This window comes from Ceratotherium simum, chromosome 9 (genome assembly GCF_057802395.1).
Source record: "Ceratotherium simum simum isolate JZ-2026a chromosome 9, ASM5780239v1, whole genome shotgun sequence".
Classification (NCBI taxonomy): Eukaryota; Metazoa; Chordata; class Mammalia; order Perissodactyla; family Rhinocerotidae; genus Ceratotherium; species Ceratotherium simum.
Genome location: NC_141908.1, coordinates 34,608,646 through 34,633,670, shown reverse-complemented (window position 1 = coordinate 34,633,670; position 25,025 = coordinate 34,608,646). Strand labels below are relative to the sequence as shown.

The 25,025-nt window shown below is 41.4% G+C and overlaps 1 protein-coding gene across 6 annotated transcripts in view; it reads right to left on the bottom strand.

The window, feature by feature from the left end:
- Positions 1 to 25,025, bottom strand: part of FMNL2 (formin like 2) — a 295,947-nt gene that overhangs the window by 12,804 nt on the left and 258,118 nt on the right. For all 6 annotated transcript variants that reach the window (XM_087435213.1, XM_087435210.1, XM_087435209.1 and 3 more), the window contains 12 exons: positions 24,161 to 24,235; positions 19,929 to 20,039; positions 17,374 to 17,523; positions 15,494 to 15,595; positions 13,518 to 13,830; positions 12,971 to 13,183; positions 7,836 to 7,960; positions 7,009 to 7,211; positions 5,262 to 5,496; positions 4,081 to 4,149; positions 3,880 to 3,960; positions 2,215 to 2,344 (listed from right to left, as the gene is read on the bottom strand). In XM_087435213.1, the coding sequence (XP_087291339.1) occupies positions 2,215 to 2,344; positions 3,880 to 3,960; positions 4,081 to 4,149; positions 5,262 to 5,496; positions 7,009 to 7,211; positions 7,836 to 7,960; positions 12,971 to 13,183; positions 13,518 to 13,830; positions 15,494 to 15,595; positions 17,374 to 17,523; positions 19,929 to 20,039; positions 24,161 to 24,235 (1,807 nt within the window). The remainder of the gene's footprint in view (positions 1 to 2,214; positions 2,345 to 3,879; positions 3,961 to 4,080; positions 4,150 to 5,261; positions 5,497 to 7,008; positions 7,212 to 7,835; positions 7,961 to 12,970; positions 13,184 to 13,517; positions 13,831 to 15,493; positions 15,596 to 17,373; positions 17,524 to 19,928; positions 20,040 to 24,160; positions 24,236 to 25,025) is intronic.

Sequence of the window (25,025 nt, the reverse complement as noted above, 5' to 3'; positions counted from 1 at the left end):
TGCCAACGAGGAAAAGCAGCATAATGAGGTGACATAGCCTGCCCTAGGTCACAGAGTCAGGAGGTGGCAGAGGTGAAGTTCGGATAACAACCATAGGCTCCGAATTTTGTGCTTGTCCCAGCTATTCCATTTCTCTTACAGAAGATGATAACCTATTGGTTGGCCTACAGGTTCAGAGGTTCCTTAACTGTGACTGACCCAAGACCTTATCCTCTACCTAACACTTTTAACTCTTTGCATTTCTGTGGCTCCCCAGCAGGAGGTAGCATTTTACCTGTGGAATTTTCGTTGTCTTGCCCACTAGGACCCAAAGCAACCTTGGACAACTTTTTGATAACCAACCCTTCCCTGCTTCAGAAGCGTTTATTTGCATGAACCTTCTGATCTGCAGTGTGGCCACCATCCCAGAGCAGGTACAATCCTGCAGCCTCCTGCAGGAGGTCTGGGCCCCACCTCTGGCTCCCCACTACCTGACTCAGCTCTGCACCTGGATGAATTACAGAACAGTACAGTATGTCTCCCCTCACTAGACTCACACTGTCTTATTCATCTTTGACTCCTCAGTGCTTAGGAAAGCGCCAAGTACACAGCAGGGACTCAAAAAGGTTCACTGGATAAACAAAGGATGAGTGAATAAATGAGTCAAGGTATAAAGAATCCGTGTCAGCCCACCTGGGCACCCGAGAGCCAACACAGAAAACAATACAGCCAGAGAAGACCTTAATCTCCCCATTTTCCCCTACTGATTTTCTTCACATGGCACTTTTGGGGAATCCCATTTGGGCCAAACAAAATGTGTGAATTAGAATTTAATTTAATATTTTTTAACTTATTTCTTAATTAGAATTGTGATAATAAAGAACTCCTAATTTAGGCAAAGAGTAATTTGAAAGGAGGAAAATCACTCCACCAGAATAGAAATCCTGGTAACAGCCCGAGTCAGGTCTATACCCTCAGTAGGTCTGTCACAGCCTGCACTGCATAGTCCTTCACAAAAGATTGTTGCCACTGCCCCTCAGTCTCCACTCGGGCTTCAGCAGCATCTATCCATACAGTAACAGTGCATCATCTCATTTATTTGTTCATTTGCTCATTCATTTGTTCATTCGCTCATTCATTTGTTCATTCACTCGTTCATTTGTTCATTCACTCATTCATTCGCTCGTTCATTCGCTCATCAGCTCGTTCATTCGCTCATCCACTCATTCATTTGTTCATTCACTCATTCATTTATTCCCACCATCAATTTGCTGGAGGCTAAGGGAATTATAAAGATAAATAAAACCTGATTATACCCTTAAATGCACAGGTTGCAATGGACTAGAAATCGCTATAATAAAATCTGGTAAGTCTCGTATGGGAGGGCAGTACAGAGTGCTCTTGAGTAAGAACAGACGAGCAGCAGCCATTTACTCTGTCTGAGGAAGTCAGAGAAGGCCTTGCCATCAAAGCTTTGATTTGGTAAGTCTGGGGTAGGCCTTGGGAATCTGAATTTATAATAAAACACCTTGGCTGCTCATGGTTCAAGATTGCAATTTGAGAATTATGGCCTGTAACCAACTCTGAGGTCAATCTGCCTCTTGTTCCTTTTTCTAGCCTAATATTCTTTTGAGAGGACATGGTATATTGGACAATACACTATATGAGAAGACAACCTGGGTTCTAGTCCTGTTTCTATCACTTTCTACCCATGTGACATCAGGCAAGACATTTAACCTCTAAAAATGTTAGTTTTCTCATCTATAACATAGGGATACTATTACCTAATACAGCCCAACTATCTCAGAATCACTGATGATAGAAATGAGAAAGTGCATAACCATCAAAGCAAAGCAACAATCAAGACATACTGATAATTTAACTTGTACTTAGGCTAAAGGCAAAATCAAACTAAAGTGTCTGTTGGGGGGTGATTCTCATTCTCGTATTTCAAATGACAGCAATAGAGTAAAAAGGGCAGTGAATGGAAGAAGGAAGGTACACCAGAGACCTGGACCTTCACAGAGAGACACTAAGAGGTCACCTGCATACCCACATTTGTTACTGCTCCCAGGAGGAGGCAACACCATAGACGACATGTTCCAGCTCAGAGCTTCTAATGGTTTAGCCTTTTTAAAGGGGTTCTGAAGAGTGTTCGCTCAAGCAAGGAATGGTTCCCCCATGATTAAAGGCCTTCAATACCCCAGAGTAACATGAGGAGCTGAAATCATGTACCTGCAGCAGCCTTCTCCACATAATGAAGCTCATTATAAAACAGGGACACTTGGTGATATTTTTCCTTTACGACATTTGATATATAGTGCAACAGTGTCTGCTTTCGGTCTGTTGACTTTGTGTCTAAGAGCTGAAAACAAAAGGGAACGTGGGTTAGAGTGAAAGATGATGGGAGAGTTACCGCAGATGACGCTCTCCCACTCACAGTGAATAACCAAGTACCGGTGCCCCAAAGCGGACAAAGAAGATTTCCACTGGAGAGTCAAGACTGGAGTTGTTCTTTGGTGAACCAGCCCGCCAATTTTTAAATGACGAGAGGACTTCCTGACCATCGTCTATGCTACTCTTTAGGGCAGACTCTAGGCACCTAGAACTGTTCACACGTCTGTCCTCACGTGAACTCCCCCTCCCCAGCTCTGCTACATCACCTCCCCTGGCTTAAAGGCGGGAAGAATCCAGTTTCAGTGCTCTCCAAAGTGGAGGACCAGAGTAGGAGTGCGTGTGGAGCTGGCAGGTGTGTGCAGGTACTCCCCACACAGCAGGGCTCCTCCACTGCAGTCCTCTCATTCAGCTCGCTCCTCTCTTATTCCCCAGCCTCTGATGACCCGAGCAGATGTGTTTAACAGACCATGCCTTCTAGGGACCAGAACTGTGACTACATGGACTCTGCCTATCAAACAACCATGTCTCCCCCGGGCTGGGGACTCAACCCACCGCCCAGCCCTCTCACGGGGAAGCCACATCAGCCCCGTACAGCCAGGGGGAGAGGGTTCCGTGGAGGATTTTCTCTAGTCCTGATCATATAAGTCAGGTGACCCTGAAAAGCAGAGCACCCTTTTCCATCCAGGAAAAAAGCAAAAATTTTTAGAAAATAGGGAAAAGTATAAAGAAGCAGTTCCAAAAAATTCCAATTCCATCTAACCTCTTTGTTAATATCCTAACCTACTTCCATTCCATTTTTTCCTACAGATTTTACCTAGCTCAAATCAAACTGTACATGCGATGTATACCCTGCTTTCTTTTCTAAACACAAAATTATCTATTTCTTTGACAACTCTTCAGGAATATTTTAACAGTTGAAGAATAGTTCACCGTAACAACTATTGTTATAGAATATTTAATCATTTCCCGAAATGTGGGATCTTTATTTATAATTGCAAATAATTAGCAACAATATAAAGTACAGCACCTGTGGGCCGGCCCTGTGGCTTAGTGGTTAAGTGCGCGCGCTCCGCTGCTGGCGAACCGGGTTTGGATCCCGGGCGCACACTGACGCACTGCTTCTCTGGCCATGCTGAGGCCGTGTCCCACATACAGCGACTAGAAGGATGTGCAACTATGACATACAACTATCTATCTACTGGGGCTTTGGGGGAAAATAAATAAAATTATTAAAGTACAGCACCTGTAATTCAGACTCCTAAGGGAAGATTCCTAGAAATAGAAATACTGGGTCAAAGAGTAGGAGTATTTTTAAGGTTCTAAGTGCTTGCTGCCAAATGGTGTTCCAGAAAGTTTGTACCAATTGATCCTCCCACCAGCAGAGAATCTTCATCAAAACATCCCACCTCACTTTCAAGAGCAGACTCTCTCTGCTCCAGGACTTAATCTTTGCCAGCTGTTTTGTCCCTCATACAGCTCTTGTATTTCCTTTAGTCCACTTACCAGATCTAAACTCTGAAGTTTAAATCCATAAACTGCTCCACGTTTACTGCTATTCATATAGTTTCCAAGGGCCAAGATGATCTGCAAAAAAAGAGAGAAAAGAAAAGTCCATCAGGAGAGAATCCCAGGCATTCCCAGGCAGAGGAATGCAGCTGACAAGTCGGCTGTTCCATACATGTATACGAGGAAAACTTCACTTGCCTCCAGAATTTTCTTGAGTTTTTGCGATGATTTTATAGAGACAGATGCTGCTATAATTGAGTGCAGTTGCTAGATTCCGGCCAAAGGAAGGAAGGGGGGAAAAACAAGACATGTTAAAAATGGGAAACGGTAATTGGAAACTAAAAATTAACACAGAAGAAAAGAGGCCTGTATTTAGACCTTAAAGTCTTAATGCTGAGATTCTATTTTTCCTAAACATAACAAATTTAAGTTGTCCCATTAGGTCTTAGGTAACCATACTATTACAAGCAAGCTCCTCTCTAAAAGTATCTGAAACAAGAAGTAACGTCGGAACTTGCTTATCACAAAATCTGTAACTAATGAGACTCAGGGTCAGGCATCAACAGCATCTTCTAGCAGAACGCAATTCCCTGCCCACCACTTCTAACTATATAATACAATTTACATTTTTAAATCAATGGAGCTGTCCAAGAATGAAAACACAACAAAACAGCAAAGGAATGTAATCACCCTCCAGAAGTTCTCAGAACATGTTTTGAACAGACATGCTACTACAATAAGCAATTAATGAAAGTTTATTTATAAATAGAACTGGGCAAGAATTATGACATTATGTTTATGATACTCCTAAGTCTCTACCAGGTCAACAGAAAGGAACTAGATTAACACACAGGAGATAGCTGGCAATTATTTCTACATCACCACAGCGTACTATAACAAATTTCCAAGGAAGCAGACTCCTATAGGAAATTTAATGCTTCCAATGAAAGCCGATAAGCCAAAGATATGGGATTGTTTTTAGAAATGAAAGGTATATTTTCAGTGTTGCCAACCCAGCCGGAGGACTGGTTCAGGAGAGAACCAAGTTTGATAAAATGGTTTTCCTTGTACTCTGTATTGAAGTGCCCTTTGAAATTCAGAGGACATCTATAAACAAAGAAAATGGCATACTCTAGGGTGAATAGCAATATGGAATATGAAAATTTGCCATTTTCAAATTTACTTGGTATACACAATGTTAAAAAGATGGCCAAAATAAAAATGCAACGTAGAAAGTTCTGGGAAGAAGTCCTTAGAGCCCACGACACTAAGTATAATTCTAGGAGAGACTTAAAAGAAAAAAAAAAAAAGATTCTCTATCTCTTTGGACCACTCTGCCCCACCCCCGACCCATGCCCCACCAGAGCTGGTCCACTCACAGGAGTCAGCATCTGAATGCTTTCAGCAAAGTTCCCAATGAAGGCCATGATGGTCATCTTCTGCATGAGCCTCTCAATTTTACTGAACTGCATCATGAACCGGTCTTCATCAGACAAGTTCTCCAGAGGCTTCCTTTCCCGCTCATAGAGCCGAAGCACTTTCACTTCATTCTCAGTTGGCAAGAACCTCATCAAACATTCTACAAAATCTACAGGCAATGTCTTCAAGTCAAATCTGAAGACAGATGTGGACAGGTCAGTATTAGAGAGAAAACCTCCTACTCTTTCAACCACACCTCCATCTAGTCCAGCTGATGTCTACAGCTGAACTCTGAAGACACGCCTTGGCACTGGCTCCTCACTGTGCACCAAGTATCTTCACTAGTCCTTCTTAAAAACCGGACCCTCATCACAATCACCATGCTCAATTTTCAGGCCACTAGTACAGCTCTAAGCCTCTAGAAATCAGCAGTAAATGACAGTAGGAAGAGGCAGAAGGAAGGCCGAAGTATCTGATGGTTACGTGGTTCAAGACCATGGTTTTCCAGACATGTGAAGTACTGCTAATTAAGGAATTAATATAATACACACAATTACAGAATATCTGGTGAACTCTGTAGAATATTCCAATTAAACCAATAGTCTGGGCTATTTCTTTCTTCTTTAGAAAAAAATGCATCCACATGCCTATACTATATGGATGTTTTGGCTTAAATAAGGAATACCAAGTCCTTGTCAATGTATGCTCAATTGGAACAAAGGATTTTCTACAACCTCTGTTTCATTCTCTGGACAGTCTTTGTTTAGCAAAATAATAGAATCACATTTATTAATCATGACAAACAAGGTATATCAAGATTAAATACCAGAATGCATATCAGGTTTCAACACCAGAAATCAGAAGAGACTATAGGAGCCACTAGACTATTAGATTATGACCTTGGTTGAGGACATGAAATTGGAATAAATGATTTCTCAAGGTCCTTTACTCCTCTAAGAATCTCTGATCAAAATTTATGAAATACCAATTTATGACAAATTAGTTCCTAAAACATCTAATAACATCCTTATCACATTTAAAAGTTACCATGACCACAAGAAAAGTAGAAAGAGTCTTCTAATAGAAAAGTAAATAAAACCAATGCCTTCTCCACAGTTCTAGGATAAAAAAAGAACTGTGTTTAAAATGTCCTGAAAGCACTAACAGCAACAGAAATCACATTCCTATTTTTATGAATTGAAATATGTATCTGTATCATATTTGCATCTGGCACTGAATTGTATCATTCCATGAATACCATCAAATTTGTATTCAACAAATCTGGATAAAATTCACATACTCCAGAGAAAACTGACATTTTCTCCCTTTTCTTAGCATCTGCAATCCTCTGTTCAACTTTTCTTTTATGTAAGTGTTGCTGTAGGGCCGTATGAGAGAGCAGACCAAGATAATAAATGATGTCACAATCCAGTTGTGATTCTCCTAAAACGATTAATTACTCATTCTAATACGGCATTCCCAAGAGTAATTTCTGGTCCACTTCTTTAGTGTTAGCATTTTATTCAACTCCAAAGTCACACATACGTAACAAAGGGAATCCCTCGTGTGTGGATATCAAGAATGGCTCTTTTTCTTCAATCTTACCCCACTATCAAAATATTTCTGTCATCTATCAATTCCTAACTTTTTTTCATCTGTATCCTAAAATTTACCAGGATACAGTTTTCCAGAATGCCCTGAACTTACACATGAATAGCTTTACATATCTCATCGGCGGTCTTCCCAGCTTTCCTTAAAGTTATGGCAAGATTTTTGGCCCTATTTGCTTCCAGTAACGTCACTTTGTTTGATCCCTTCTGTGTTATTTTCTGTTTGCTTGAAGAAAGATCAATGGCAGGACCTTGGGCTTTTGTCTTAAATATTTCCTCGAATTCATCCACATTTAAATCCTGAGGTAGAGAGAGATGAAATAGGCAAATTGGATTATACTTAAAATTAAGTCAGGAAGCCACCATTCAGACAGTTTCTTAAGTGTCAAAGAACTCACTTTTTCTACTCAATACTTGTCTTTGACCATGGCTTGCTCTATTTTCCTGTTTGTTAGTGCATGACTTATGCTACATACACAGATGTGAATAGACAACGGATTCCGACCAGTCAATTCAATTGCCATTCAGTAATTACCTTGCAGGGGTGGTCATCACAGACTAAAACTATCCATCAAACCAGTTAGTGAGTGTGATTATTGAGTCCTTATTCACTTATAGTTCAATAAAGGGTTTTTATGCTCTTTTATAAATTAAGGGCAGGGACTGTGTCAGATACATATTTTATGGCATACACTGAAGATGCTCAAAACTATTTATTTTAACACAACTTTTTAAACATAGTTTTAGAACCACCTTACAAAATAGTGTGCAATTTTATACTCTGATATAATAAACTCCTTTCTTGTTTACATCAAGGCACTTAAAACACTAGCACTTCACCGCTGAAACTTCCAGGTTAACAGAGCACCCATTTTGGCTATGCTGCACAGAGGGCCCCCTGTTTCTAAGCAACGAGAAAGATACCTCCAGAATCCGCTCGTCATCAATTTCGTTGAAGACTGTGCCATTGATCTGATTTGGCTTCAGGGCAACCCAGTTAAAAACTGGCATTCTGAATTTCGTCTTGATTGGCTTCTTAATTTTCACAGCTACAGAGGTCAGAGAGAATGAAATTAAGATTCCACCAAGACCCCAGTACCCTCAAGGACAACCAGACAACAGTCCTTGCAGATGACACTTGAACACTGGAGGAAGGCTGACAAGAGGCGCCCAAGGGTTTTAAACACGGAAGACATCACAGAGGGCTTTGCCAGAGCAATCTGAGGTCATCAATTGGTTGATTGATACAACACTGTGTTAAAGTTGTCTAGGAGTCAGGGGTTCTTTTTTTTTTTAATGCAGGCAACTGAATTGCTGCATTACAGTCACAATGTTAGGAGAATGCTTAGGACAAAAAATATTGGGGAACAAAAATTATTATTAATGTTATTAGATAGCAGAGAGGGTAAATATTCTGTGTGACTTAGTCTGATATTGGTGAGTGAGTTGAATTTTGACATCCTAAATTCCCGGTTCTAGAATACTTATTTCCAAACAAATCTTAAAAGATGATCAGAGACTGCAGATAGTGGCTGTCTAAACCACCAAGAATGTAACATCAAGAAGGCTGGCTTTCAGCCAGAATAATACATTCCTGTGGATGATTTCAATAATGGGAATTATATTGGCTGCTGAGTTATTTCAAACAGACTAAGGGCTACAAAGGCCCAACATAGAAAATGTTTGAGAAGACAGCAGGGGTACTTAGAAACCAGGATTTGTATTGCTTTTTGAGAATAGCCACAGTCTCTTCCCCGTCTTTTTGGAGGGCAAGTTCTCCCCAGGAGTCAGCTATGTGTGACTAGAAGGCATCGATGAATCCATTAAAAATCCTGAGAACTTGTTAATAGAGAGGAATAGATCTACGTTTGAGGTTATCAGGGGAAAGTGCCAACTCCGCCTACTTTGGAGAAAAATGAGCTAAAAAAGGTAATCCATTAAAACCTCCATTAGTTAATTACACACCATAAAGAATCTTTCCCAAACCATGTAGCTATCTATATATGCCCTCTTAAGTCTGTCCTGGGACACCCACCACACTGTTTGGGAACTTCACTATTTGCTGTCATTAGCACAGGAGGGAGAAGAACTTCAGTGCAGAACAAAATAAATGCAACACAAGACTGGGCTTTCACCCGGCTGCCTGCCTCAGCGGGAGGCAACTGAAAATGGGAGACAGATGGTGCCTCTCACTCCTCCAGGGTTACGAAGGCCATATAAACAGCAAGAACGTCATCTGATAAATCCACACAAAAGCATGCAGGAACACAGAAACACAGCTTTTGCCAAACCAGGCCTTTCCACCACCAAATGTGGCACCTTAGTGTCTACTACTGTTGGGTAGTGGGGACTACACACACTCCCCATTCCTCACCACACTTCATTTTGGTCTATACTGCCCAGCAAAACCCATGTCCTCCACAGGACAAAGGAAGAGACCCTCCTCTAGTCTGGCACTTCAGCAATGTTGAGTGAGAAGAGGGAGAGCAGGGGAGGGGATCTTTTCATAATCTGAGGTGACAGGCCGGCGCCATTTGGTTCCACCATCCCTCTACTGCAGGCCTCAGGACACTCACTAAAAGGCACTCCATTTACAGCCACTCTACTTTTAACTTTAGCAAGATTAGGAATGAGCCTGAGATCAGAACACAGGCAAAAAAGTTCTCTTCAGAAAGGCTGTCCTGACTCTTGACTGGGGAATGAGGGGGGATGTCTAGAGGAGGGGGGCCTACAGGTGACCACGATATACACCACGTTCCCAGTATTCAGGTTAAAGGAAGTGGCTGTGCATGGGTGGGTGCAGGCGTGGGTGTTCCACGGAGAGAGCCGGAGACCAAGAAAATTAGAAAGCAGCACCCAGCAACTTTTCCTTATTCTGTGTAGGAGCTTTCCTTTTTCCCTCAGAATAAACCTAAATTCCTTCTAGAGTTGAGGCCTTAGATCCAAGTATGAAAATTAAAAGAAAAAACACTCCTTTTCTCAGGGGGAAAGGAATGTGGCATATGAAATCCAGGATGTCTGCTTAAAGGACCATAATCTCTTCTACAGGCTCAACTAAAATGTGTGGGCAAACCTGGAATAACAGTCAGCCAACACCAAGACTCCCCGCAGACACAAAGTCAAAATGCAATGGATCAACGTAAGATGGAGTGGAAAGATGTCAAGGCACAGTGTGACCAACAGGAACACATGGCAAATACTCAACACACTCAGTGAGGAGCAACCTACAGAAAAGCTTGATTGGCCCATCTTTTGTGGAAGCAGAAAGAACAAAGAAAATACAAAAAAATAGATATGGTTAGAATCAAGCGGCTCAGCAGTTCACGCGCTCTTAGCATAGAATTTCATGCTTCTTGGACACATTTCACAAGGCAGCACAGAGCCAAAAATTCATTTCCATTCAGGCCTGCCTTGAAGACTCACTTATTATTTTGTTTTAAAAAAAATCCTTTTTAGAAAAGTGGAAAAAAATGATCTCATTATAGTGGTTCCAAACAGCCATACTGAATTGCGCTAGGTACTCTGTAAGATATGAACAATTTTTAAACGAAAAATAATCAGCTTAAGTCCACAATAAGTCCAAATTCTCATTGTGAAGTTCCAAAGCACATTCTCTCAAAGGGACACCAAAGGTTACAGACTGCCCAGCGAGCAGTCTGTCATAGACTACCAGGCAATGGGAGCCAGATCGACCTAGCACAGATTTGGGGAAGTAAGCCTTACACTTCACATGCACATGTCACACTACTAACATTTCCTCTAAAAAATGCAAAGAAAACTCAACTAGATAAATTTAGGGGACCACCTCCTGGTCCCGTCTTGGCCACCACACTTGCTCATTGCCAGTTGAAGAGATAAAACATCCTGTTGCCTGCGGATCCAGGGGCCTAGCAATGTCACAGGTTTATGGCTTCCCAGGAGCCCTGGGCATATCATCTCTGCTCTATCTCTTGGTTCTACTGGAACATCCTAATTCTCTCTGGCCTCCTGGATCCAGAGAGAGAGACAGTTACTGAACACACTGGCCAAACATCTCACAAAATAGGCTGTAACCATTAAGTATTAACAGCCAAATTAAGGAGAAGAAGGAAAAGATTAAAGGACTTGTAGAAATTGCCTGATCTCAACCTATCAAAGACTCATATCTTATAATCCTTACATCTTGTAAAACACATCATCTTGTAATTGTTTAATAGACACCTACAGCACTAAAGAGGGGTTTCCTCAATCCCATATACAGTACACAGTCCTCTAAATTGTGTAAGACACAAAGGGGACCACTTCCAACTGCAGCAACCCTGAAGGTAGCAGTGGGCAAGCAGCTGAACACAGAGATCCACATCGTAAAATTGAGGCAATCAACAGAGCTAACAAATTTTAAGTAGCAGGAAGAACCCAGGCAAAAAAATTAACCAGAGGGGACAAGATCCATTCAGAAGGGAGCCTTTGACCTGCACATCTCAGCCTTCTGGCTCCTTCGCTCTGCCAAGGCAGTTCCGAGTTCCGTTAGAGCTCAGGTGAATGGAAATGGAGGCCGTAGCACGTTAGGTTTCGCCAGAGAGAAAAGCAGCAGCAAAGGAGAGACACCACAGCAGACGCATCTCACGGTGAACACCCTTAGGGGGCGATAAGGAAAGCCTATCAGTGAGCCCAGGTGGACATGACAATTACAGGTGTTCACACTCAGTCACAAAAGCCTGTTGATGGAACAGATTCTGGGGCTTGTTAAGAGGTTTTCTGCTTGTTTATATTCCAAAATCCAACAGTTCCACAATGACACTCCTTCAACTTTTGTCCTTCAAAGTGATAAAAGTTCTAGAAGAAAGTAGTAGACGGGGGAGATCTTGAAGGGTATAAATAAGTCACTTGTTTACTGCAAACATTACTTTGAACAGGCACCTTGTTTGTTTCTTTGACAGTTGTACGGAAGTTGGGGTGGAAGCAAACACCAGGGACTCGATGTGGAACAAGTTTGCTATGGGTGGCTTTCTGGTGTCCAAGAGGGCTTCAGTCACTAGGATGAATTAGTCCTAATGACTGGCTGGTAAAGCTGCTGACGGGACACAGTAAGGGATGGAGACTGGGAAATCTTTTACAACTAAGACTGGCTTTTAGGCTTTGGGTAAAAGACTCAGAGAACTACTGCAGCCTTCGAAATGGAGACTACTAGAGTGGTGGTTCTTCATGGGAAGTAAGAGACCTCACGGAGGGATGAGGAAGCAGAATTATCCAATGTCACAGGGATGGCATGGCAAAGCTCGGAGCAATTCCAAATGAGAAGCACTCCATGACTGGGAAAATAGCTTGCAGTATTTTAGAAAAGAGTAAAAACTCACTTCCATGAGTCGAAAATAATGACTTGTATTTCAAGGCATTAGGGCAACTCTCTTCCTCTTGCCCCACACCCACTCCTTTTTATTCCTGGTGAGGTAAGGAGGCTGCATTCTATCCTGGTTTACAGGAGAACAACATGCCTTATCCGGAGGCATTGCAAGGCATGCAGATACTGCTGTTGGCAACATTTTCCCTTGAAGCTTTATTCCACTACAGCGAATTCTGATGTCCTCAAATGTTCAGAAGAAATGCCTGGAAGCCTACATCAGGCAATTACATAGAAAGGCATTTTCCCCTTTTATAGATGGCATCTTGCACAAATACCTTCAAAAAAAGAGCCATAAGCACTAGCAGCATTGTGTCAGAGCTCTGACTACCACAGATGTCCAGAGGGTTTGCTGGACCCATGAAAACGCATCCATCCCTAAGAAGGTAACTTGTCTCTCTTCCCTTGTCAAGCAGGGGAGAGTGGAAGGCGGGAAGACAGTGTGAGATTAGAACTTCCTGCTAGGGAGAGAGTGACAAAGGCTACTCAGAGAAAAATGCCTCCTCTCCACAACAATTTCCCCTTTACCGGCTACATCAGCAGGAATGTTCTCCTATTAAGAGGAGATGTATTTGATTGCAAGAGATCTGGGCTTTGAAAGAATGGCTTTAAGCCTCTGGAGGTAAGACCAATGAGTATTTCTTACACAAGTACCTGTGTCTTAATTCTGTGCCCTTACCTGCTAATCCTGAGTTGAAAACCACTGTGGGCGAAGACGTCCCGGGCAGCGGGGGTGCAGAGGGAGGAGGGGGAGGCGGTAGAGGAGGAGCTGGCGCAGTCTCAGCTGCAGGACCCGGAAGAGGTGGGGGAGGAGGCGGGGGTGGGGGTGGCGGGGGAGGGGGCGGGGGTGGAGGGGGAGGAGGCATAGGTGGGGTTGCTGGACCATTTTGCACTAGCAAAAGAAAAGAAACAAATTCACTTTGAAAATAGAGGAACGGTTTTTCCTGCAATCTGTCATGTGCACCTAAAGTATCTGAAAACAAAACACTGAAAAAAACAAAAATTTTTTCAAAGACTCTAAAATGTCCTCGCTGACAAATGGGGAATATACTGCAACGTGTATGAAAGATTCATAACCTTAATCTCAAAATGTAAAAAGTTCTTAAAATCAGTAAGTAAAAGAATATGCCAACAAAAGCTGACAAAGGACATAAAATGAACAGTGGGTAAAAGAAGAAATACAAATGTCCCAATACTACCTCAGTTCTCCCGCCAAGGCTTCATACCTGCTTCAGGGGCATCTGACAACGGAGGTCGTGGTGGGGCAGGTGGGGGCAAGAGTCCTGTGGAGGCGGCCCCCGCTATTGGTCCCACAAAGTTACCCACTGCCACGTCTAACCCCGTGGACAGTGTACCAGAAGCCACAACTGGCAGTATAGCGATGTCTCCATCCCCTTTCTTCTGAATTTTAATGGTCCCTTGTTTCTCCAGTTCCTGAATCTTTTTTTCCAGGGTAGACTGTCTTTGAATGGCTTCTTCTTTTTCTTTGACCATCTTCCTTAAGGTGTGAACCTGGGTATTTGCATCTTTGTAGATTTCCTGCAAAACAGTCCATGGTCAAGAGTTTGTCTTCGCATGACATTCATACCCATAACCATCAGATTGGCAAACTGAGGAGAAAGAAAACAACCAAATAAAACAGAAAAAGGATCCTCATATATATAGGAATTCTATGGAACTCAGCCAGAACCTATCAAGTCCCATTCATAATCAACTGGTCCCCAGTAATGCACGCAATACATTCTGGCAGTTGTTATCGCTAATATAGTTCTTTCCATTAGTAAATGCGGTGAAGTCAATTTTCTTTGCAGGTGGAGAAGAACAGGGCAGAGATGACCCAAGAATAATTTGATAGCTGACTTTGGAATATCCTGAGGGTGTTCTGGTGGTGTAGCACGTTTTCCTTTAAATTATTTTAAAATTCATTTGTAACTCCTAGATACATATCAGCTAACAGTAGACAAAAGGGCCCTAAATCAGACTTGGAGAGAAGTCAGACTGGGATTAAAAATCTGCAAAGCATGGAATAACCTCCTCATGAGTAACCAGGGGCTGACTGTTCTTGAATGGCTTTCTCTGGCCTTCACAACGTCCCCCTGACCAAGCTCAGGCCAGCAATGGTTGTGACATTCTCCCTGTGGTAATGCAGTTAACAAAATAGGCCAACGCTCCCCTTCACTGATTATTTATTTCTCTCTAGGTGTTTAGCAGAAAACAAAGAAGTTACAATTTTCAATTCAAAGGCTGTCCCAGTTCCTTTTAGAAGGGCCCCCAGAGGTTCGAGTGAAAAGATTTTATGAAACTTACTTGCTGGGTCTTGTACACGTGATCTCTCCCCACAAACCTCTAGCAGGCAGGGAAATATTCTTCACACCCTGTCTATTATTAATAATCTGAAAGTCTGAGCTTGAATTGAGTCCATATGCTATAACTTTGTCTCGATGGCGTGCCAGAAAATAAATTTCCTAGAGTTAACTGTAGGACATGTCAGAATATCCAGCAACACACAGACATGATAACCTTTGCATAAAATGTGCCATTTCATTAACGGTGGTGTAAAGGCAAGCCATTTGCCTGAAAGCCCTCCAGGCATTTTGGTGTTTCTCTGTTCTGTACAATTCCAAGCATATGGATGGCACTCCATAAATACCTAACACATAAGGTAAAACAATGCTAAGGCCAAATAAAACAGCTGGGATTATCTGATAATAAAATGGTTTAGGTTTTGCTTTGCCTTTTTTCTTTTTTGGTGAATGCCATTAGGTCTCCCCTGTGTTATAATTTTACCGTTTCCACGGCAACCACCAAATCTGGTTTCAAGTAGAAGCAAAGAAATACAAAGAAGTCCAAGTCCTAACAAAAATAAGTAAATGGCATGAATTAAATCCATACTGTTTTTATTTCCAACCAAATGGGTGATCCACGGAATCAAACTCAGACTCGCCCAGATGGGAAAAGACTGTTGCTCCCAAAACCTGTGATAAGGCAGTACTGAACCTCCAGCATCTGACTGCACACACATGTGTATACATACCCTAACTATGTGTACTTTTCATTTGAGTATCACCTCTGAAATGGTTCCAATAAATACGCTGTATCAGTGCATTCCTCTGACATGAATGTACTCTGTATTCTACTAGCCTACAGCTGGAGCATATTCTCTGCAATGCCCATCTGGGGTGGTTGTCATCATCACACTTACTCGAACAACATCCAGCTCCTTGTTCCTCTGCATGAGCTGCTTTTCCAGTTCCACAATCTTGGACATGGCTTCATTTTCTGTGTCTTGCAGTTTTTCAGACAACTGTAAAGTTTCAAAAAGGAAGCTGTGTCACAACACAGGATCATTCTGATCAGGTCCTTGGCTTTCAGAAAGTGTAGCTCAAAGACCATTAGGGCCCGTCAGAGTCCTGCACGTGTTCCACAAGTTGTTTTCTGGAAATGTTAATATTTATCATATGGTTCTGAATACATATTTGTTTCTAACAGGAATAAATTTACACGTGATCCTTAATAAAACCCATATGTCAGCCCCTCAGTGTTTCGACATACACAGTGTGTCTCTCTCCATTTCTGCAGGGGCTAGTAAGGATAGAGAACAGTAGTTAGGAGGAGAAGTCCACCTTTCCCTCCCTAAGAAGGAGCCATTAGGCAAAAGCTTTTGAAAATTGTAGATCCAGAAAACTTGGTTCTGTTATTATAGGTAACCAGTTGAAAAAATACCCCTGCTTGTTTTCACCCAAACTACCCAAATAATAAAAGTCATTTTGGAGAGGCAGTTCAAATAAACAGGTGGCCTGCTACAAAAGTAGGTGATGTAAGTATAATCAGGCAATGCCAGCTGAGGCTTCAAGAGAAAGACAGAGTAAAGCCACATGTTAAATAGTTACTTTTCCCATAGACTCTAAAATTGAGCAACTGCTGATTTCTCACATCTCACTGAAAATGATCACAAGTAAAGAAAATCATGGAGGCAAGGTGAGGGGAAGAGTGGAGATGAATGCTGATTGGGTTCAGAATATAATACACACCTTTCAAGGGAAGAAACAGTGGGTCCGTAAATGCTCTTCCTCAGCAAGTGCCTACCAGGTTGCTGTAGCATTTACAAAGGGAGGGGTTTTGGCTCATCACCACAGCTTAACCATAAGCCGTGAAGATGCCCATTTTCAGAGTGATGGGAAAAGGTGAAGGACATTAAGCAAATGCAATACTCTTAAGAAAATGTGCAGGAAAATGAATGGACTGTCCATAGGGGGAAACAATATCCCTCCAAAAAGAGACAATTCATTTCACAATCAAGGACACTGTCAATCAGAATTCATCAAAAGAATTTTGCCCTCACAATGCTTGGGTTTTTAAGAAGCACCATTTTTCTGTTCATTCTTGCAATGTTCCAACATTCATTTAACGGATGAACAAACGAAAAACTTCTGAAGGCCTTCAGACTCATATCCAACTTGGTCTGTGGCAAGAAAAATCCCTCAAAGAAAAATGAGCCCCTGCCCTGATACAGTGTTGACATTACACAGAGAGGACACTCTTCTTCAAAGAAGAAGACGTAAGCGAAAGCTTGCTCATTTCCTTGAAAACGCCTATTGTCAAAATGAACCTATTTAGAACCTGAGTAACCATAAGGCAGGAACGTGCAGACATGCATCATGAAGACACTAGATCATCCCGTCCACAGGCCTGTGTGGACACATGTGCTAGAAGATGACTCATATTCAGAAGAAGATGCTTCTTCACCTGGGGCCAAATTCACATATTCAGCTGCATTTCCCTCTAGGTAATGCCAATCATCTAACTCTCCTGTGCCTATAACTAAGATGGCCAACAAATCTGGACTCAGCAGAAACTGAGCAGGTGAGCTAAGGCAACGCAGTGGATTCCACCTAGCATTAAGTAACACACCTGCCTTCTTTGAAAGACCTCCCCCCAAGAATGGCTTCTGATAACTCTCTCAAGTTGCAGCTCATTCCTATACTCCAAACCCTTTCATTTACTGCCATAAAAGTTAACATTTATTCTGCTCTGCACCCAGGTGAAACATCAGCAATTTCCCCTGTTCTGAGAGGTAGTTACATGCGAGATGTTTTCTTCCAGTTCCTCCACCCTCTCCAAGGCTGCATTCTTGGTTTCAGCATCTTCCAGCAGAGCTCCCACATCAAACACATTGTCCAGGTAAGCCTGAATCTGGACCTGCAGCTTGTCACTCTCAGTGTGTTTCAGCTTCTAAAAACCAAAATGCAAGAGAAGGTGGTGTTAGCACATCTGTGGAAATAGAACATATTTACCCAACAGCCTACATGTTTTTGTTTGCTCCAAATAGTCCAGTCTTTCCCAAGACAGGGTTTGATATATTACCCCCTTAAGAGAACTATGGAGTGACCATCTAAGAGGATATCATTAGATCACTTTCTGGTGAATACCCTCTCCGAAATATGCACACATTTCCTCCCTAATCTTTCCTGTAGATATATTCCCCACATAGATATATTCCAACCTAAAACATTCTGATACGGGTGACATCAGGACAATAGAAAAATTAAAAGCAGCTTCAAAAGGGAACAACAGCCACAGGTAACATAAAACCTGAAGGGTATCTGTATAGCGGAAGAGGTTGAAGTGGGTGGTATCTTGCCTGGGCAGTGATGGTAGTTCCAGCTGGGGGAGAGAGTTAGGCGGGAGGTGAGGCAGACACTGATAGAGTATATTATCCTTAGGGCTTATTTTAGCACGAATTGCTAGAATCCACCCTCCATGATTACCTCCCTAAGACACTGCCCCAGCAAGAGGAGCTCAGGGCTCCCCAAAGCACACGTAAGGAAGCTTTCCCCCATTCACTGCATTCCAGGGCTGGGCATCCTGATGGAATTCAACTAGCTCTAAGGTGTAATTAGAGGTTAAGGAAATCAGTAAATCTTCCTCACAAGAAACACTAGTCATGACTTTCCCTGGGGAACAGACGAGTGGCTAGAATAATATCTGGCACATGGATGATGCCAACCAATAAACATTTATTGAACAAATCAATGGCTACTTACACGACTGGGTTTTTGTAAACAAATGAAATATTTGTAAATTATATGGTTATAATATTTTTCCTCTAATCACCTCTATCAGAGTCCAGTACCAACAGATCAAGAAGTTAAAGAAATACAGACTTCTGAAAAAATCTTGAATTTTTAAGAGGAATTCCATTCTACATAAATTCTCAGGAAAATAGATTTTCTCCTAGATCTAACTTGGAATTCTACAACTGAGCTTGCTCTGAAGAGAGTATGGAGCATACTCCCTTCAGAGTTTAGGAGTCAGAACTGGAAAAGATTTCTGAATAAGGGCAAGGGCTAGAAAAGAAAACAGAGACGAAGCTTAGTGGGATTTTCCACAAGATTCACAATGAATGACGGGCACTGACTGATGGGTCACCGCAGTGAGCTCTGTACGGCCATCACAAAACTGAACCCAGAACACCTTAGGAATCTACACACCCAATTTTTGTTCCAATACTGCCAATTCTCAGAGCATGTGGGGAAAGAGGACAGACAAACCTTGATTTCAAAGCAGAAAAAAATCTTTCAATACAATACTCTGTCAAAGATATTAGTGGGTCTTTAAAGCGGAAAACAATTCAAACCCTTTAATGGAAATCCATCATGCCTCTCCCTGTGTTGAGTCTTTAGACAACATTAGGCCAGTCTACCCAAGGACTCCCACAGCTGGTCTGATAAGGCTATGACCTCCAGAGCAACCGATTCTATGATTCTATCTTGCAATGAACTGAGGGTGCATTCTGTAATTCCCTGGCTTAACTCCCTAACAAAGATGGGTAGCTGAATTCTGGAGATGTCCAAGGAAAGTATTTCTATCTTCTTCATAGCTAGAAACAGCCTCGAAATTGAGGTCAACAACCCTTGCCCTATCACTAGTGGTCGTCCAAATTCAAGTGGACCATTCCTCTATAGAAGGCAAAACAAAACCACCCAAGAGTTAAAGGACAAGGGTACATCCTGTGCACACAGAGCTATTCAAGTCCCTTTACGATCTTCACATCAACTTTCTGTTTCTAAGCTGAAGAGCTGCGGGGAACTGGCTGAGCACTTCCCTAAGGGAGCAAGAGAAAGAGAAACTTGAGATCCCCTTCTCCCAAGAACTAAAAGCGGAACTTCTGAAGCTACAAACACTTTAAGCAGAATTCAACAGCTACACGAGGAAGTCTCCTAGTGTCTATTTCCTCATTTTTTCATGCTGTAAGCATTTATTCATCACTCTACAGCACTCTTTCCCTCCCAGATGGGGTCCCCAGAGAATTGCCCAACAGCACAGATGAAGGATACAGTGAGACTGGACCCAGACAGAGCTCAGAAGCAGTGGAAAACTGCAGCAAGGCTACAAGAGGTTATCTGACTCCACTACTAAACAGCTGCTGGCAAAAGACAGCCTAAGGTCCCAGGAGGTCTGCAAGAATCCAGTTTCTCTGGCAGATTGCATCACTCAGATCGGTTCCTTTTAACTAGCACTACAGAAACTGACTGCGTAGAGCTTTAAGCGTTCCTTAGTCACTACAGAAGTGTGTCTTTGAGGGTAAGCAATACATTAAGTCTTATGTTGGCGACAAAGGTTACAGCCATACTTACGTCCAGGTATTCATCCAGGCCTAACTTGGTAAATTCATATTGGAGGTGAACTCTGAAATTCATGTCTTCTACTGAATGGACTACAATATTAATAAACTGCATAGAGGCCACCTGAAAGGAAAATGGGTTAGATGGCTCCAAACTTGTTTTCTCAGTTTAATCATAAGCATATGCCTTCAACTGCACAATCTAAGCTCACTTACCAATTTCCTCTTCCTTCATTTCATTGGGTCTTTAAAAATATTTTATATTTTTCTAAATTCAAAAGTCATAAATGTACCACAATAAGATACTACTACACATCCACTAGGATGGCTATAATCAAAAAGAAAGACAATAACAAGTGTTGACAAGGATGTGGAAAAATTGGAACCCTCATCCATTGCTGGTGGGGATGTAAAATAGTGCAACCACTTTGAAAAGTTTGACAGTTCCTCAAAATATTAAATACAGAGTTAGTATATGACCAGCAATCACACTCCTGGGTATATACCCAAGAGAAATGAAAATATATGTCCATATAAAAACTCGTACACAAACGTTCATAATAGCACTATTCATAATAATGAAAAAGTGGGGGAAAAATATGTCCATCAATTGATAGATTTAAAAAATGTGATCTAGCCATACAATGGAATATTATGTGACGATAAAAAGGAATGAAGTACTGATAATGTGCTACAACACGGATGAACTTGAAAACATTATGCTAAGTGAAAAGAGTCAGTCACAAAAGACCACATATATTATGATTCCACTCATATAAAATATCTAGAATCGGCAAATCTAGAGAGACAGAGAGTAGGTTAGTAGTTGCCTAGGACTGGGGATGGGGAAATGGGGAGTGAGTGCTAATGGGTATGGGGATTCTTTCGGGGGTGACAAAATGTTCTAACTTACACTGCAGTGATGACTGCCCAACCCCGCAAATATGCTAAAAATATGCTGAACTGTACACTTCAAATGGGTAATTTGGATGGTATGTTAATTATATCTCAGTAAAGCTATTTTTAAAAAGTCATAGGTATATCAAACAAACTGTGTAAGTTATTGCAGGTATATTACAGAAATCACCTCTAAAATTTCACTGTGGGCCCCACCATACTAATAGGATCGTAACAGAATCTTTGACCCATCTTTCCATTTTAAACAATCAACCAGTTTCCATTCCATAAAAGCCTTGGATTTACTGCTGTCTCCCCACAACTGCATCAGTGGTCCTGAGACCTGCCACAGAGAAAACCAGTCCCCACACTGGTAAGTAACAGAACAGAGTTCAACAGGTCTATTTTGCTTTTAATAGTGACAGTCAGTTTATTTATGGTGAAAATCCCTTACTAATGCTTTCCCTCTGTGGTTCAACAGAGTCTCCTGCAAGGAGGTAAATGACTGAGGGACCCAAATTCACATGTACTCTGAAAATCGCCTTATTCTTCCTCTCTCCTCCAAACCCAATTTCCTTTATCTTTTTTTAAATTGTTTTTATCCCGTTAAGATTCTTCTTTGAGTATACGTTATACATTGGTTATCCTGGAAGACGTGTAAACTCTCTAGGTTACAAAAGGACTCGATTGCAATTTATTAAAAAATTACTTCGGGTTCTATAGTTAAATGAGCTAAAAAAGATTGTCAGTTTTTTCTTTTCTTTTGACCACAAAAAATACAGAAAAAGGTCTTATGCTACATTAGAAAAATTTATATTACATTTTATGAGGAATATATTGTTTGGGAGGTTGTGCAACTTAATTGTATTCCAAAAACAGTTTATGAAAAGCCTCATTTTCTGAAGGAAAAAGACAGTTGGGTGCTGGCATCCTTCCATTTCTCTTCTGAAAGCAGGTCTAAATGATCTGTTGAGTTTTATGATATGCCTAAGAGGAAACTATTTGCTGGGTGACACATGAATCGAGCACATAGTACCTATATACTAGCAGCCTCTAAAAAAGGTTCCTCAATGCATGTACATATAAATAAATGAACTGACAAGAAAGACACTCTCGTCTGTCAAGAGCGCAGGCGTTTTAAAGGACTTAATATAATTATAATTTCAGCTGAAACTCAAATAGCAGAGAGATCTGGTCGGTACAATAAATGAGTGAGGTGGGCCACGTGTAAGACAATAGGGAATGGTGCGGACTGTCATGAACTGGAAAGGGTATCTTCAGACTCAAGAAATAGGGGCTACTTGGCTCCAGCACCTAATACTCTGCAAGAACAGGGGCCTAGTGTTACCAGAAATTTCTAGTTTTGGAAAATCAGAAATCTGTATTTTTATGTGCCATTTCCAAATTCGGGGGGGGGGAGGACATCACTGTCAGACTACTCACAAGCCTGTAGGTTGGCTTCAGCCTGAGACCCTCCAGTTTGCAACCTCAGCTTAAAAGAACAAATAAGTTCCCCCTATGAGGGCAGAGGAAAGAAACTGGTAGGTTAGCCAGGGAATGACTTCCTTATATATGTATCACCAGCGCAAACATCAGCCTTCAACACTCCAAAAAAATTCTAATAACAAGAATTAAAAAGTCAAGGTAAAAGCATTCTTGTTTCATATTTATTTTTTTTACCTTTTTTCAAAGCAAATAATATGCTTTATGGAACAGAAAAGCTTCTCTATAAAGGATTCATCTTTCTCACTGATTTTGGAAGGGGCTGAGGGCTAGGATACATATAAAATTTGAAGACCCAGAAAAAATTTTCACATAAAAGGGTCGAAATCTGCAAAGCTATGTTTCATGTTTTACAAGCACTGAAGCAATTCAAATGCAAACTTTGCCTGGCATCGTAACCATGAGTTTTAGAAGAGTCGACAGTGTAAGGACTGACTGGGGTATGTGCTCCAGGCTAGAAGAGATCTGGTAGAGGAAGCCCAGGTAAGATCTCCTAGGTTCCCAAGTTCCCAGCGTTAGGCCAAAGAAAGCCTGCAGACCTGGGTGCACTCCAGGGTAATCTGCCTCGGGAAATTCTCTCTAGTCGATTCCATCTCCAGTCCAGGATTAAGATTTAGGTATATGAATTCAGAAGCGCTCAAACTCCCCTTGCTCTTCGTACCTGAAGATGACAGTCCTGCCACTGAACCCCATGTTCTTGCATGTGATCTACCCTGCTAAGGAGATCTGCAGTAGGACTCTGCCCTCACAGAATTACTAGAGCAGGCAAGAGATCAAGTGGGAGGAATCATTGCTGTATATTAATTTGGGGGGATACATACAATCAGTTCTACAAACCAAAGCACTTTCGTCTTTAAGAAGTCGGGAGAAGGTCCCTGGCTGGGACATGCAAAAGGCAAAATGGTCAAGATTCTTGGTTTCTATCTACAGGATTCCTTTTTTTTTCTTTTTGCTAAGGAAGATTTGCCTTGAACTAACATCTGTTGCCAATCTTCCTCTTTTTTTTGCTTGAGGTAGATTAGCCCTGAGCTAACATCTGTGGCAATCTTCCGTGCGTGCATGCGTGTGTGTGTGTGTGTGTGTGTGTGTGTGTGTGTAAGATGAGCCCTGAGCTAACATCCGTTGCCAATCCTCCTCTTTTTGCTGAGGAAGATTGGCCCTGGGCTAACACCCGTGGCCATCTTCCTCCACTTTATATGGGACGCCGCCACAGCATGGCTTGACAAGCAGTGCGTCAGTGCGCACCCAGGATCCTAACCTACAAACCCGGGCCGCCGTAGCGGAGAGCTCGCACTTAACCACTACACCACTGGGCCAGACCCAATCTTCTTCTATTTTGTATGTGGGTCACTGCCACAGCATGGTGATGAGTGGTGTAGGACCGCACACAGGATCCAAACCCGTGAACTTGGGGCCACCGAAGCAGAGCACGCTGAACTTAACCACTATGCCACAGGGCTGGCCCTAGTTACAGGATTATTAAGCAGCACTATCAACAGGTATAGCAGGCAAGTGCAGGCATTTGCACCAGGAGTTAACTTCTTTTTCTCAAATGCATGGCTTCACCCTATTTTGCTATAAATAATTAGAACTTCTCACCTTTACTATAGTGTGTATGTAAGGAACAAAACTGGAAATAAGTGCCATAAAAGGAAAATACAGATTAAGAGGAACACTCTAGATTGGATCTATAGCATATTATAATCAATTTCCTGTCCTTTCTAACATTTATATGCATATACATACATACACACACATATATGCATAATATAAATATGAATAGATTTATGAAAAAAGTGCTGAAACTGAGATCGCTTTATTGAATGTAGTACTGAAATAACTTACCATAAAATCTATGTTATTGTCTTCATTCCTGAAATGTTCCATCAACTTCTCAAAGCGCTGTTTTTCGACGCAAACCTGAAACACACATTTTCATTGTGCATGTGAAATTCCAAACATAAGCATCCTAAAATTAGATGCAGACATTTTAGCATTAATAATTATTTCCAGAATATCTTTTTTCCTTCTGTCACACACTATGTACTTCTTTTCTGAGTTAGTCAACTCACAAATAGTAACACGAGTGGGGACCAAAAGCTGACCCTTGACCTTTTTTTTGCATGTTCTCTTGAAATTCTGAAATCCGTATCAAACGTGTTTTTCTTTCATTAGTTATCTTTGCAGTCCTATCAATCTTTTAGCCTGCATTCAGAATCCTAGAATGTTGCGTATGGTAAAAAAAAAAAAAAAAACAAACAAAAAAAACAGACCGGTTTTCCTTTTTACAAAAGCACCTGTAAAACAGACACACTAATAGATTTGAATAATTTAGTATTTAAATTCTTTGAAAAGCAGATTGAAAATGTTTCTATCATGTCTAACTGAATCAAATAATTTTAGTGCATAAACTACAACACAGAAGTAAAGTAGATGACCTGGGAAGCTGCGTTAACCCATTCAAAGTGAGTCTAGAAATTTACAGTAATTTGTGAAGTAGTGCCCCCAAGGTCTGAAACATAACGCATTCAGCTCAAATTAATGCTTTAGCTGAACTAGTGAAATAAGTAGATAAAATACTGTGAACTTCAGGGCCTAAGGTATCTGCATACACATGGAATTAAATACATGGAGTTCAAAACACAGAGTCAAAGGAAGATTTGTACCAAATAATAACTCTGGAAACTTATTCCCAAAATCAAAGGATAAA